Raw genomic sequence first — 13,095 nt, 5'->3', positions numbered from 1 at the left:
GCACAAGGGGTCGTTCAAACAGATATCAACTGAGGATGTCGTGATTCCAAGCAAAGTGCTTCTACACAAATGCAACCCAGTAGCAGATGATGGTTGACAAGGCAGCAAGACGACTGCTTTGTTCTTCTTTGACACTTTCACACAATTTAGATAAACAAACTGCTTGGGAATGGTTTGCGAGGCAGCATTGCCTACCACACTCTCGCGGTGACTGTGCGGACGCGTGATCCCGACCAAAAAGAGGCCTGAAAGCTCATTCGTGTTTCCGCGTGACCACCGATCTAGACGTCTGAATGGAGGTCAAGAGTGGTTGTAGGCACCACCACCACCATCATCATCATCATCATCAGCAGCAGCAGCAGCAGCAGCAATCTGAGTGATCGGAATGAAAGCCTGCCTAGTAGTCAACAGCGATCATTTCCGTATAAAAGTTCTCATTTCATTCTACCCACGTCTCCTTTTTCTACCTCGTCTCACGATGCCAGCAACGAACACATACACTTCGAATGGCTTGTCTTCTACCTCGTGCTTCTCATGCGACTTTGCAGATCATCGTAACCCATCAAACTCGTAATGTGAGCTGAAGAAAGCAGCTACCTTATTGCAAAGATATCCCAATCAGTGGCACTTGCGAACAGGTAACTGTTCTTTTCTCTTCACGGTTTGAAGCTTACACCGTCATTATGGAATTAACTAACAGACTCACATTCTTCCATGTAAATGAAGCAATAGGTGCAATAACACATTGGCAATCCACGCATTTCGGCTTTTGCTTCCGGAAGCACGAATCAGGCAGTCTACTGAGAACAAGCATGCCCTTTGCGTTCTGTGCAGATGAGGTGGTGCGTGCGCGGCGAAGAGACTTTGCGTGCAAGTATTCTTGTGGTTGGCGATTGATCAGCTGGTAAACAGACTGTTGTTTCCGGATGCGATTGCTCCACCATATCCATTCGCACGAGTTGGGGACGTGCCTTGGTATTACCCATAGAGATGCGGAGGGGAAGTCCGGCAAATGAGGCAAATTCTGCGTAATGAACTACAAGTCTGTGAGCACACATCCATGCCGTCATCCATCACGCTGCGTCATCTCAGCATTGACGGAGTCGTTTCATCTACTGGTGCTTCCCCATAGTGCTCCCAAGACTGGCTAACAGACAAACTTACCTTCATTGACCACTTGGTGACAGTTCGTCTTCAGCGGTTTAAATGGAGTGCTCTTGGCTAATAAACGCATACTATTATCAATCATCCAGAAGGGAGTGGTATATCAACTGCTAGTGTTTAACCACCACAACCAAACCTGCAGACACTGTGTGCTTACAATCAAGGCAAGTTTACCTTCTTGCAGCTTGTCCGTTTCTGACTTGGATAAATTTATGCCCAGGCTGTGAGTAAAGCGTCCTTCCTCTTTGCTTATCAAATCTCCACTAGAACTATAACTAAAAGATTGAAAGGCGAGCAAATTACTTCGGCCTTCACCTCGACTGCGAGCGTTTAAGAATTGCTGCGCAAGCCTCCCCTAATTCCTGACAAACCATACCTAAATACGAGACGGTTCATTCTGAATGCACGGAGAAGATGCATTTGAATGGTGGTTTTGCTAGACATCTCCATTGCGCCAGCAGTACTGCTCGGCTTGCAAGAAGATGAAGCGTGGAGAGAGCGAAGGATGATGGTCTGGCTGTCATGCTAGTGTTTTCGTGGATACCATTGGCTGGAACATCATCGTCAATATTGGCCATAACGTGCCGATATAGGTGTCACGACGAGCTTTCTCTCCACATCCTCAGAAATGACACCAACCCCTATCCCCGTCCCTTCCGATTGGTAATGAAGGGCATTTTACTAATTAATTCCTTGTCAGTACTTCCCATTTGGATTCGGTTCCAGCCAAATGCAGTGCTATTACTGAGGGCAGCACCACAACCAAAACTTGGAAGAAAGAAGGAGACGTGGAAGGAGGATGAGGCCAAGGAGGATGAAGGGAAAGAGGCTTCTACTTTCCCATCGACTTGTGAAGTCTTGGTGAAAGTGGAGACGAGATGCGGGCTGAAGGAATTTGCTTATATCTCAGTCTCGACTAGTATCAGTTCTAGTGGAGAGGCACTAACGAAACCGTGGGTATAAATTTATCCAGGACAGAAACGAACACACTGTAAGAAGGTGTATGCGTACTGATTGCATATATGCGCTTTTCATTTAAATAAAATTTAGCTGTAAAACTGCTCGCCTCTTTCTCAGTGTTCTTCAATTTTTCCTCTACTTGTTCCTAGGCAGTTGCTCCCAGTGTAATAGAGTACCAAATAACCTTGGTATAGAAACTACATCCAAAGCGGTTTCGGAATCATAGATAAGCGTAAACAATTTGTTGTGCTGCATTTTGATAAGTAGAGGTAGGTATTAACAGACTGTGCCGTCCATCATATCGTGCAACACATATCAAGTTGGGAAATCTTGATCTAAGCTAGCAGATCCTGTTCAAATGCATACCATCAGCAGTTAGCATTCAGTGTTTCAATGAAGACCACACAGCTGTTATCTGCTATTTCTCAACAATTTTGAGCATATAGAAACTCCACTGCATTGTGACGGAACCCATCACAAGAAGGCGTGACCTCGAAGCAGGAAGTAGCGTTTTCGTTTTGCAGTGGTTGGCATTCCAGAGGTCTGAATAATGGTGGATGGTGGTCGTAGGAAGAAGCAACAGTCTTAATGATACTGATTAACATGTCACAAACAGTCAAACTCAGACGTGTTTATACACAGGGTCTTTTTAACACCCACCCACATCGCCTTCTTTATCGCCACACCATCTGCTTGACAATAAACGTAACTAATGTAGCCGGAAGAGGTCATCATCTAAGCAAGCCTGCCGTTCTGTGGTTTATGGTGGCAAAGTTATCTTAAACATTGGTACATGCAAATGAACTACCATGCTTCTATCCTTACCGTACAAATCTTACTGCTGCTGCAGCAGGATTGCCCCTTAAGCCAGCATACTCTCCCATGGGGTTGCAGAAGCATTTCCATGATATGGTAAGATTACCTGGAAGTTGGCTCCTTTTCATGTGGCACTGATCACGCAGCGGGTAGATTTCAATGACCTGTAGCGTCGTAACAGATGCATAAGACAGACAACAACCTATGCTAGAGAGGTGTCCACTCGTGTCTCGTGTGGAGGTCAAGACGTGTGTGCGAGCTTGGCAAACGAACCTTACATATGCGTATGCATGTGATTGACAACTGGTAAGCTGGTGAACAGACCACTGTCTCTCAGTGAGATTGCTCTCCATCTACAGTGGGAGGAGTGGAGGATCAGCTTTGGTGCTACCTTGAGACAGAATTGGCAAAAGGACAGTGACGTATGTACAAATCTCACGACTACGATCAATCCTTCAGCTTGACATAATAGTTAATATTGTAAGTCAAGAACACAAATTTTACTCCACTAGAACGTATGAACCCTCACTAGAGTCGTCAATGAGTGAGTTGATTCGCTTGAGAACTATCAAACCGCTGGTAAGACTGACACAGAGGGCCCCAGACATTCAACGATAGGACATTCGACTTGAAATTCCCCTGTCAAGTGCAGCTTGCATGCATATTTAACACTAGCGATGGAAAACCCTATCCATTGTTACATCAATGGAAGTAAGGTGATTCTACGCAAAAGCGCTCCACCAGCAGACGATGGTAGGTGAGCATCAAAGGCGACTACTTTATACTTCTTCGCTGCTTCCACATTACTTATGGAAACAAATCGTATGAGGAGAGTTATACAAAGCTACGGTGACTATCACGTTCCCACATCTGCTGCATGGGTACGTGCTCATGGACCACGAAGTGACACGAACTCGCATTCGTGCATTCCTTGATCACCATTCCAGACGTCTGAACGATGGTCGACAGCGATCGCAGACAAGCGCAGCAATCTACGTGGTCCTTATCAGCATTTCACGATTAGTCAACTACTGCTTGCCAATCGACCACGTCTCTTTCCCTTGCATCGTTACACGCTCTAGGTGGTGGATAAGCTTCCAACATCTTGTCCTGGGACATATTCATCTGGTATAATACAACATTTCTTTGTGATCTATTATCTACGAGGTTGGTGGGGCTAAAAACATTCACAGTGTGTGCAATCTTGCTATACCATGCTCACTGAAGACAGAGATATCTCAACCACTGCCGCTTGCGAGTATTCTACCGTACTGTGTCTCGCATGGATTGAATTTTACCTTCACTGGAACGGAGTTACCAAACTTGGCAACGCATTCTCGTGAGTAATTGCAGGAACAAGTGTGATAAAAAGGTAAGATTGCACACAATTTGGCTACATTGTTAATGGCATTACCAACTTAACAGTGTGAAGCACACGAACAACTGCGGCGTTCTTAAAGATGCACAAGGCAGATGGTAAGCTGCAACAGAGAGGTCGTCTGTTTGAAATGAGCTTGCCCTTCGCCGTGTGCGAAGATGAAGACTAGCGTGTAAGGAAAACAGGCTTTGTATACGGGTGTGCGTGTGACTGTCCATTGGTCAGCTTGTGATAAGGTTGCTGCTTCACTTTGCGATTGTCCTGCATTTCTATTCGCACGAGACATGAATTTGCGTTGGTGCTACCTCTGTGGAAGTGGAGAGGTTGAGCAAAGAATGTGGCAAAACCTGTGGTTCCGTTTGTTGTGTCATTGATTACTCAGTGACTAGGTGACAAGGTCATGCTTCGTCGCACCAGATGCAGAAGATAGGCAAAAAACCACAGTAGAGAGGCCATTCATTCGAGACTAATGTGCCCTTTGCCATGTGTGAAGATGAAGACGTGCACGCTCGGTAGCCAGACCTTGTGTAGAGGTACGCGTGTGATTAGCCACTGGTCAACTGGTAATCAGACTGCTGCTTTGCTGCGCAACTCCTCTTTAGCTCCATTCGACAGAAATGGGGATGTGCGCTGGTGCTACCTCTGTCAATGTGGCGAGGATGCTTGACGAATGATAACACACGACTGCCTCTTCAGCCATCTCGCCTTGTTCTGGTCATTGGTGGCATAGATGTACCAGCTACAGGACTTATCTGAATGGCTGCCTGTTTAATTGTAACTTGTCTTCATGGAGGTGAAGTCATGCTCTCGGTGCGATGGGTGAGACCCGCAAAGCTACCATTTACTTGCTTCTCCCCTGTGCGTTCATAATTAGTCTTCTTTTGAATTGGCAAAAGCTGGGGTGAAGGAGTATAGGGATAGTTCATTCGTCTCAGACTTCGATGGCGCTTATGAGTCGCATCTAATGAAACCTAACTGCGCTTAGAATGCGCTTTGCGGTACTCCATAGTCAAGGTCGTCTCTCACTGTGGTTTCTTCTATAGTCGGTAATTTCTAATGTCTTTCGTACTACCCTACAATGTTTCTCGATTCATAACGTAGCGCCCAGATAGTGTTTTAATTAGTAATTACGACAAGCTCTAATAGAAATAAAATTCCCTCGAAAAGTTGGAATAGTCTAAGGAGCTTAGTAAAAGATGTGGCGTCCACAAATTCAGCTGTCTTTTCTGGTATCTTCAAATAAATCAAGTACATAAAAGTGTTTCCTACTGTGAAGGATGACGTTAAGACCTCCAAATTAACGCGGTGCCTCAACTCCTTAAGTCCATTTTGACAATTTAAACCTGCTTTAGAGCTAATAGTGGGATCAAATGTCACCGTAAGTCAAAAAAACATTCTTTTATGAAAACTCTGTCTTCTTCATGAGCAGTATAAAGTCATCTATGATACATATCTGGTCGGCTATGTCATTAGAGTAAGGAAAGGGAAAGCTGGAGGTACTACCTACTTATTTAACGTGAACTAGGCCTGATAACACTTTAACAAAACAGTAGTTAAGCATTGCTTCTCATCAAAATGCAGTTCTGTGGAATCGATTGTGGGTTCTCAAAAAAGAATAAAAATTTAAAAGCCGCTCAGCACTGCATTAGAAACGCACAAGCCAATAAGTTGACATTCAATAATCACTTCTTCACCGATGTTTTCGTAATCTATTAAAAACAAAAAAAAATGCAACAAAGCAGAACATAAAGTAGCACGCAAAAGTGATCTCTAAACCCGTGATAGTCGGCAAATAAAGCGCATTGTCTAAAATCACCTAAAAAACAAATTCACTTTAAAAGCTGGCAATTTTTGAACTTTAGTTTTTAACAGATTAAAATAAAACGCACTTTTTATGTTTACCATAAGATGTTTGCAAGACGGATTTCTACAGATCGTCCGTGTTTCAATTCACCACCATGCATCCCACAGTTTCAAAGGAGTTTTGATGGGATCCTTTGACTATGTCGTCGTCTGATTGGCTTCGAACATTTTTAGATGAAGTTCAATTGCCGGACTTTTATGACGCCTTCAAAAATGTTCTCCAAGTCACACAGTAATATAATTTGTACAAAGGATATATCGGATTCCTCATTCTGTGATGTTCCTTGTAACTTTTGATGAGACCAAGGCTCTTTTTAACATATTTACTATCTCAACTAGGTGTATTTAGTTACAAAGATGAATATTTTTTGTATGTTGATGTTCGATTCAAATAATGACTCCTTCTGGCATGGGAATTGTAGTTTGCCACAATGCCTTTCTTTTATTTACCCCAGACTTCAGCACTTTGACTTCGTTCGCAAGGCCGATCTCCACCGAATTGGTCTTAGCACTCCTGCCATAGGACGTATCAAAGAAGTTATCAAAATTCACCGTGAAAATGCGGGGTTACTTAGAAAGCCCCGCAAGAAGCATCACCACCGACTTTCTTTTGGCGTTCCTCTCCTACACCTTGTAAGGCAAACACTCGTTCTTCTTTGACAATGTTGCTGACTGATCTAACTCGTACTAGTTGCCTTGTATATTTGTCCTATAGTTACGCTATGGGCCACCTCGCGATGCTCCGATTTTGTCAACTCTGGACGAATCCACCTCGCTTCGTCGTTGCTACTCCGACGTCACACATGCTGTTGCCACCTCGCCCTCTCCTTTCTCTTCTGTCATGGATCCCTTGCCTCCATGCCAGCTCATCCGGCTGGAGGATGTGAATTTGCACAAGGAAAACAACGGCCATTTAGGGTCAGGCTCCTTTGGTGTAGTTCGAAGAGGCGACTGGAAAACACCGTCTGGGGAAACGGTAGCTTTTCTACCAAATGCGTCAATGAGTTACCAAGTTGAGAGTTATTGACTTTACACGCCCATTTTTTTCTTTATCTGGTCCTAGCTTCCAGTTGCACTGAAGATTCTCCGTCGCAGTAAAACAGACGATGCCGCAGATTTTTTCTCTACTGTTTTGTCGGAAGTGATGCTCATGCAGTCAGTCTCGCATCCCAATCTCGTTCGGATCTACGGAATTATTCCTCTCAACCCACTCGTTATCGTATGGTCCTATTTTTTTCTTATATTCCTTTCATTAGGTCACAGAGTTGGCTCCACTGGGAAGTCTACTCACGGCTTTGCGAGCTCACTCTCGTCGACTCAACCTGTGTAGCGGTAGTTGTGTTGTGGAAGGTCGTCCAGCCACAGCATTCAGCGTGGACGTCCTCTGGGACATGGGGATTCAGTTGGCACGTGGGATGGCGCATCTAGCCGCCTGTCACCTCATCCACCGCGATTTGGCTGCTCGGAATGTCCTTCTCTTCAGTGCTCCGTCTGGCGTGACTGTGAAAATTGGCGACTTTGGGCTGCTTCGAAGAGGCTCCGTGATGGATGAGGATAGAAGTGGTGGCTCAAGTGTGGAGCCGGGGGTGCCCGGATGTGTATATGTTGGTGTAGGGAAACAGAAAATTCCTTTTGCATGGTGAGCATTTTTTTATCACTATTTAATGAGTTACGACTACCTCGATTGAAAGCTTAATGGCACGTAAACCTCGAGTCATCAGAACACCCAGCTGAGGCAGTTCACTTTACCATACCTATTTATTCAAATATGAATTTGCCAATTATTTTTTTTTGTTCCTTACGTGTCCATTCGCCTATGCGATCTAGTCCATCCCTCCGATCCTCTCATCTTTCCATCATTTTTTTTTCACCTAGCGATCAATCCACTGACTGTTATGATGGCTCCACTCGTACGAGCTTATTGTTTTAGCTATATTCCACCACCCTACCACCGGCGTGACTCCCAAGTTACGGCTGAAAAAGATGCCTGGATAATTATAATGCAATCAAAAGGTGTCACGGAAACGTCCAACGCTTTGGCGTTGGGATTAATAGGATAGGGCGTAGGGTTTCGTAACCAATCAATGTGATACCGTGAATATGGATCAATCCACCTTAAATCGCTTTATGTTTAGTTGCTTTTGCACCAATGGGATTATGGGAAAATGAAATCGCCCTCGCCCGTCGTACGGGTGAAGCTTATTCAACTATTACCCTTAAAGCTGAAGCTAGCCATTTAGATGAACACATAGCCTTCATTTAATTGCTTTGTAATTCACCCTATTTGAAACCTGCCAATGGACGTTTTAGTTCCGATTCGAGCGCTTCATCCGCTCGTCACATTGTATACCCGACATTTTGAAGTACTTTCGGAATGGTGCTTTCGAAAGAAAGCCTTGAATTCGTTAGAAAATCATTCATTAGGTGAGCTAGTAGATTTGAAGACTGGGAGTCGTTAAATTAAGGTAGCCGTGTAAAATTTGACATTCTACTTTTCCTTACCTCTATTAGGCGATGAGGTAGCCACCTTTTAATCGTCTTAATGGTGGAAAGTCTTTTGGTTGTGTTAATACGCTTTGATGGATCTCTTCCTTTCTTCTTCCTTCTCCACGTCGTTGAATTCATTCCTTCAGCTCGACTTCTTCCCACACATCTCATCTCTGCTACAAATTTAGCTCTCCAGTCTCGGCTCAGAACTGCATCCGTGAATAGGTAAAGCTGGAATTAAAAATCATTTGTGTTCATTTGGTGTGCTGGATTCTTTCTTTACAAAACGGAGGATGGAAATAGATAATGCAAAACTACTGCTGCTTTTCGTGAGTGGATTGAAGCGGATCCATCCATCTCATAGTATGTACTTAGCTTCTTGATTTTTTTCTATTGAGAAAAGATTGCAAAAGTGAAGGTGGTGGTTATGCAGATGGGTGCCTTCACGTGGATTCGATGAGCTCTTCACTTGAGTACATCGCAGGGTTGAGAGTGAAATCGTTCGTTTTTGACAGTTACCTGACATGCCCTTGTTTCCTGGGTTACCTTATCGCAGTTAGTGGAGAAAGCAACCCATGACCGAGCAACTGTTATAAATAGGTGAATTTGATGACATTTGCTTGAATCAAAGGCGGAAGTTGAACTTGAAAACTAGATCTAGAACCGCTTTTTCCAAGCTTTTAATTAATGTTTGCATTCATATTAGGAAATATGGAAAACTAACCCGCCCCTGTGTACTTAAAGGCGATTGCTCTTTAGCTATCGTGACGACCGAACATAGCTTTTCCCTGACATGTTTTCGCCACACTTTCAGTTGACTGTGTAAGGTTGAATTTCGCCCAAAACTGATGAAATACCTATAATATCTCTTACCTAATTCGAAGCCTAATTCGAGTGTACTTTAGATGGTCTGAAGTGCTTCGTGTGTGAAAACTCTTTTATAAGCCATAGAAGGACACTTCAGTCAGAAACCAAACATTCCATGTGCAGACGATCTAACAGTAGGCTCTGTGATGCGTATGTGTCATTGACTGACGCACAGGCCTGGTAAAATTGAATCTCACGTGTGTATTTTCTTATCCTGTCCGTTGTTGCAATATTTAAACTTGTGGACAAATCCTGATGGTTTAAATTAAATCCAACGACGCAATGACAGGTGACATTTCTGCTCTCCTTTTGGCATTTTTATGGATTAAGGAGACTTAAATTGACCTTTACAAAATCGGCATTTCCTTTGACAAAGGAAACCAGTCTACCTACTAGAATGCGAGTCGTAAATTCGGCTCTAAGGTAACTTTGAGAGAAAATCAGTGAATAATTTCTGAAGGAAGTAGTAATTTTTCCACTTGCCCATTCACTGCTATTTGCCAGCTTGATCAGCAGATTACATCACGTTAAAACCGAAATGGGATAAAAGTTGGTGCTCCATTAGTTAAAGGGAGTGTTAGTGATGAGGTAGACGGCTGGTCCACGTAGCGTAAAATTGGGGCTCTTGTGTTCCAGGAGTTGCCACCGTCTTGAGTGGAGCCTAATCTGTCTCTAAACCCATACCAGCATCCACTGAAAAGTCTTTATCGCCAAAGTTACACCGTATGTCCTGGAATAAAGTTTCCTCTGAATGGCCTACCTTTCATTGCCTCATCGTCATTTTACGGGCGAAAAGCTGCACAAAGGCACTTTCGATGGCTCAGCAATGGAGAGTTAAAAACCGTTCTGAAATTCTCCCAGCTTTCACAAAGTGTCTCTCGGACCACTGAGATAAGTCTGCTTTCTCCTTTTGGTGGTTATATTGTCGTAGAGTAGCAAGACTTGAGGTTCGCGCTGTGGCACCGAATTAGTGTCTCCCGTTCGCATTGGTGCTTCGTCCACTCTACATCAGCGCAAACGTTCAGTTTTGCTCACTTTTTTATCTGCCAATCATCTTAGCATACATCACTGTAAAGGAAGTCGCTCATGGATTTCAATTTTCATGGACATCCTTGATCTAATTTACGATTTTAACGTCAACAGTTTTCCGAAAACACGTCATGCTTATATATACTGCTGATGTATTCAGTAGTTTATGCGGAAAGTGATAAATGAGGTTTTAATGACTATCCACTTTGGTGGCCTTTTCTTAAAGAGGTACATCCACTTTGTTGATATCTCTGCTTATAAATACCCCTCTTTAGGCCTAGTCTGGTGGTGTTTGGAATTGCTCATCTGGGTGCAATTTACATGGAACCCTCGCTGCATCACCCTTTTCGGTTATTAAATATTTTGCGCATTTTTGGGAGACTTTCGCATTAAAATTGAGAAGAGACGTGATAAATCTGAGGTGCGGAGCACCGTAACGTACTTTTTGCCTCAGTATCTCTTGCTGTTTTCTCTGTGGTTAAATTTGAGGAACAGTTAAACGTTTTTTTTCCTGACGGTATAAATTTTCAAAATGTAAACCCATCTGAGGAGGTTGTCAAATCGGAGGTTTATTCGCACCACGAGAATGGACCACATGGATTGTATGATCTTTTGACCTTTTTCAAAAGAAAAAAAAACAGATCCCGGAATTACTTTGCAGCTTGAATACTTTGGTCTCTCACTTTCGTAGGTCATTATGCTTTCATAATTGGTCGCATCGCATTGCATTGTAACGCAGTACGAGATGATTCTTGCGTTGCGTGGCGTTGAGTTGTCATGGTCACTTTACCCTCACATACCCTCCATTTGCTCATTGTGTAGAGCTGCTGGCGGTCTTAAACAGCTTGCTTTTTTTGCCTTTTCCTCCCCCCTCCCTTTCTCTTCTTCCTCTCCTCCTTCTTCTCCTCATAATTTGAAGGAGGGTAGAGGCTTTTTTCTCTTGCTAAAAAATACTGCAAGAGTAAGCACATCATACCTTGTTGGTATTCTGCTTATAATTTGAGGTTAGTGAAGGTCTCCTGCATGACACATGGCTCATTTTTACCATTCAAAGTGCTTTCCTCAGCGAAGCGTGAACCATCAGTCTGCTAGATTTTTCATCACATTACTCGCATTTACCTCTCTTAAAGCTAACTTTAGACAGTGTGCACCATCTACCTTCAACTTAGGTCTTCTTCCTACGTAAGTGAATATTCATAACGCATGTCTGAATGTAACATTTCACTCTCACGCCCAGTTCACGTGCTGTGTGTTTACTAATTAGCTACACTTTTAGCAGACAAGTGTGGTTGCCTAAGGGGTCATTCTAATGGGATGATGTACGGCCTTGAATCATCCAAATTATGTTTTCTGCGCTCTTTCATGTGTTCATTAGCGTGAGCTCGAGTAAATAATTATTTAGGCGCCTTTTATACAAGTTTCTTTGATACTTCGGTGTTATGTTTACACACGCTATCCATTTGGGTGTCCGATTATCAAACAGGAGTAAACTTCAAAAGTAGACACGATGGCAAACGAAACAAACAGATGCCCGAAATTGTTTCTGTTTACCTTGCTCTGGCCTTTAATTTCAAAAACTATACGTCTGTAACTAGGTATTGTCACCCATTGCCACTTTGTGGGGCGCATTCATAGTAAATTGGGACTTTTGTAATCGCACAAGGCAAAAGAATGTGTTTTACTGGTTGATAATTGCGCGTAGATGTTCCACGTAGTCGCCTGCCGTTAAACCTCTGCACTTGTGTCTCAGTGCCTAACCGGCTTCTAGTCCGGAAGGCACGAAGTACAGTTGAGCCATCGTTGGACATCCTGCTTCACTACCTCATCCATGCCGGAATCGGTGTGCTTCCACCGGTTTTTGCTGATGCAAAATTACGAATCCTGACTTTCTCTGGTAAAACACTCAGCTCCAACGCAATGCACAACGTTTCATTCTTCTGTGCTGTTTAAAAGCAGTAAGGTGACTTAATTTGCATCACGAGGTCTTCTGCGTCGATCTGACATCCAGAATCGGGCCTTCCAAACTAAACATGTACCACCGCTTGTGGTGCCACCACGGCAGGCAGTCCCTTGATGCCTGCAAAACCAAACACCCCTTGTGATTCCACTTATTTGCCATCAACCACACTTCTTCAATTAGTTGTCTCATCTGGTGAGTCGACTGTTAGCGACTGCCACACAAAATAAGCCTCTAACCTATCCATTCTGGCTTTTTGACAGGTAGCTTTATTTCACACCCAAAAAACCACTTAAAACAATTGGAAAGGTCCCATTAGAATACGGCAAGAGTTCCGCTGCTGAGGCAAGAATGCGGCTAGGCAATTGTCATCAAAGGCAAGCGAGTACTCGTGCATTGATGGCGCTTTTCATTTTATAAGAATGGGGATAAAACAACGGTTAAAGTAATGGTAACAAGCAGAACTGGCAGACCACCGTTATGGTCCACTTGAGACAACCGACTACGAACGGGGACTGCAAAAAACCAGTAGTTCTTTGACAACCGATGATCGTACTGTGTTTTGCAATTCTCA

At 43.5% G+C, this 13,095-nt stretch overlaps 2 protein-coding genes across 2 annotated transcripts in view; one reads left to right on the top strand and one right to left on the bottom strand. All coding sequences in view use genetic code 11, as the record gives it.

The window, feature by feature from the left end:
* Positions 1-300: 300 nt before the first annotated feature.
* Positions 301-1,742, bottom strand: EGR_07448 (hypothetical protein; the record flags this gene model as incomplete). The annotated part of the gene is made up of 3 exons (XM_024496697.1): positions 301-372; positions 707-1,024; positions 1,629-1,742. The coding sequence occupies 3 exons, from the start codon at positions 1,740-1,742 to the stop codon at positions 301-303; spliced, it is 504 nt and encodes a 167-aa protein (XP_024348903.1).
* Positions 1,743-6,321: 4,579 nt separating this feature from the next.
* EGR_07447 (1,5-anhydro-D-fructose reductase) overlaps positions 6,322-13,095 on the top strand; it is a gene marked incomplete at both ends in the record, with an annotated part of 34,911 nt that continues 28,137 nt past the window's right edge. The window contains 5 exons of the mRNA XM_024496696.1: positions 6,322-6,413; positions 6,637-6,814; positions 6,897-7,157; positions 7,245-7,400; positions 7,438-7,820. Coding sequence (XP_024348902.1) covers positions 6,322-6,413; positions 6,637-6,814; positions 6,897-7,157; positions 7,245-7,400; positions 7,438-7,820 — 1,070 coding nt within the window. The remainder of the gene's footprint in view (positions 6,414-6,636; positions 6,815-6,896; positions 7,158-7,244; positions 7,401-7,437; positions 7,821-13,095) is intronic.

The sequence above is a fragment of the Echinococcus granulosus genome, assembly GCF_000524195.1.
Source record: "Echinococcus granulosus chromosome Unknown EG_S00077, whole genome shotgun sequence".
In the NCBI taxonomy this organism is placed as follows: domain Eukaryota; kingdom Metazoa; phylum Platyhelminthes; class Cestoda; order Cyclophyllidea; family Taeniidae; genus Echinococcus; species Echinococcus granulosus.
Note: the sequence above shows the minus strand (reverse complement) of the source record. Positions and strands in the feature narration are given on the sequence as shown.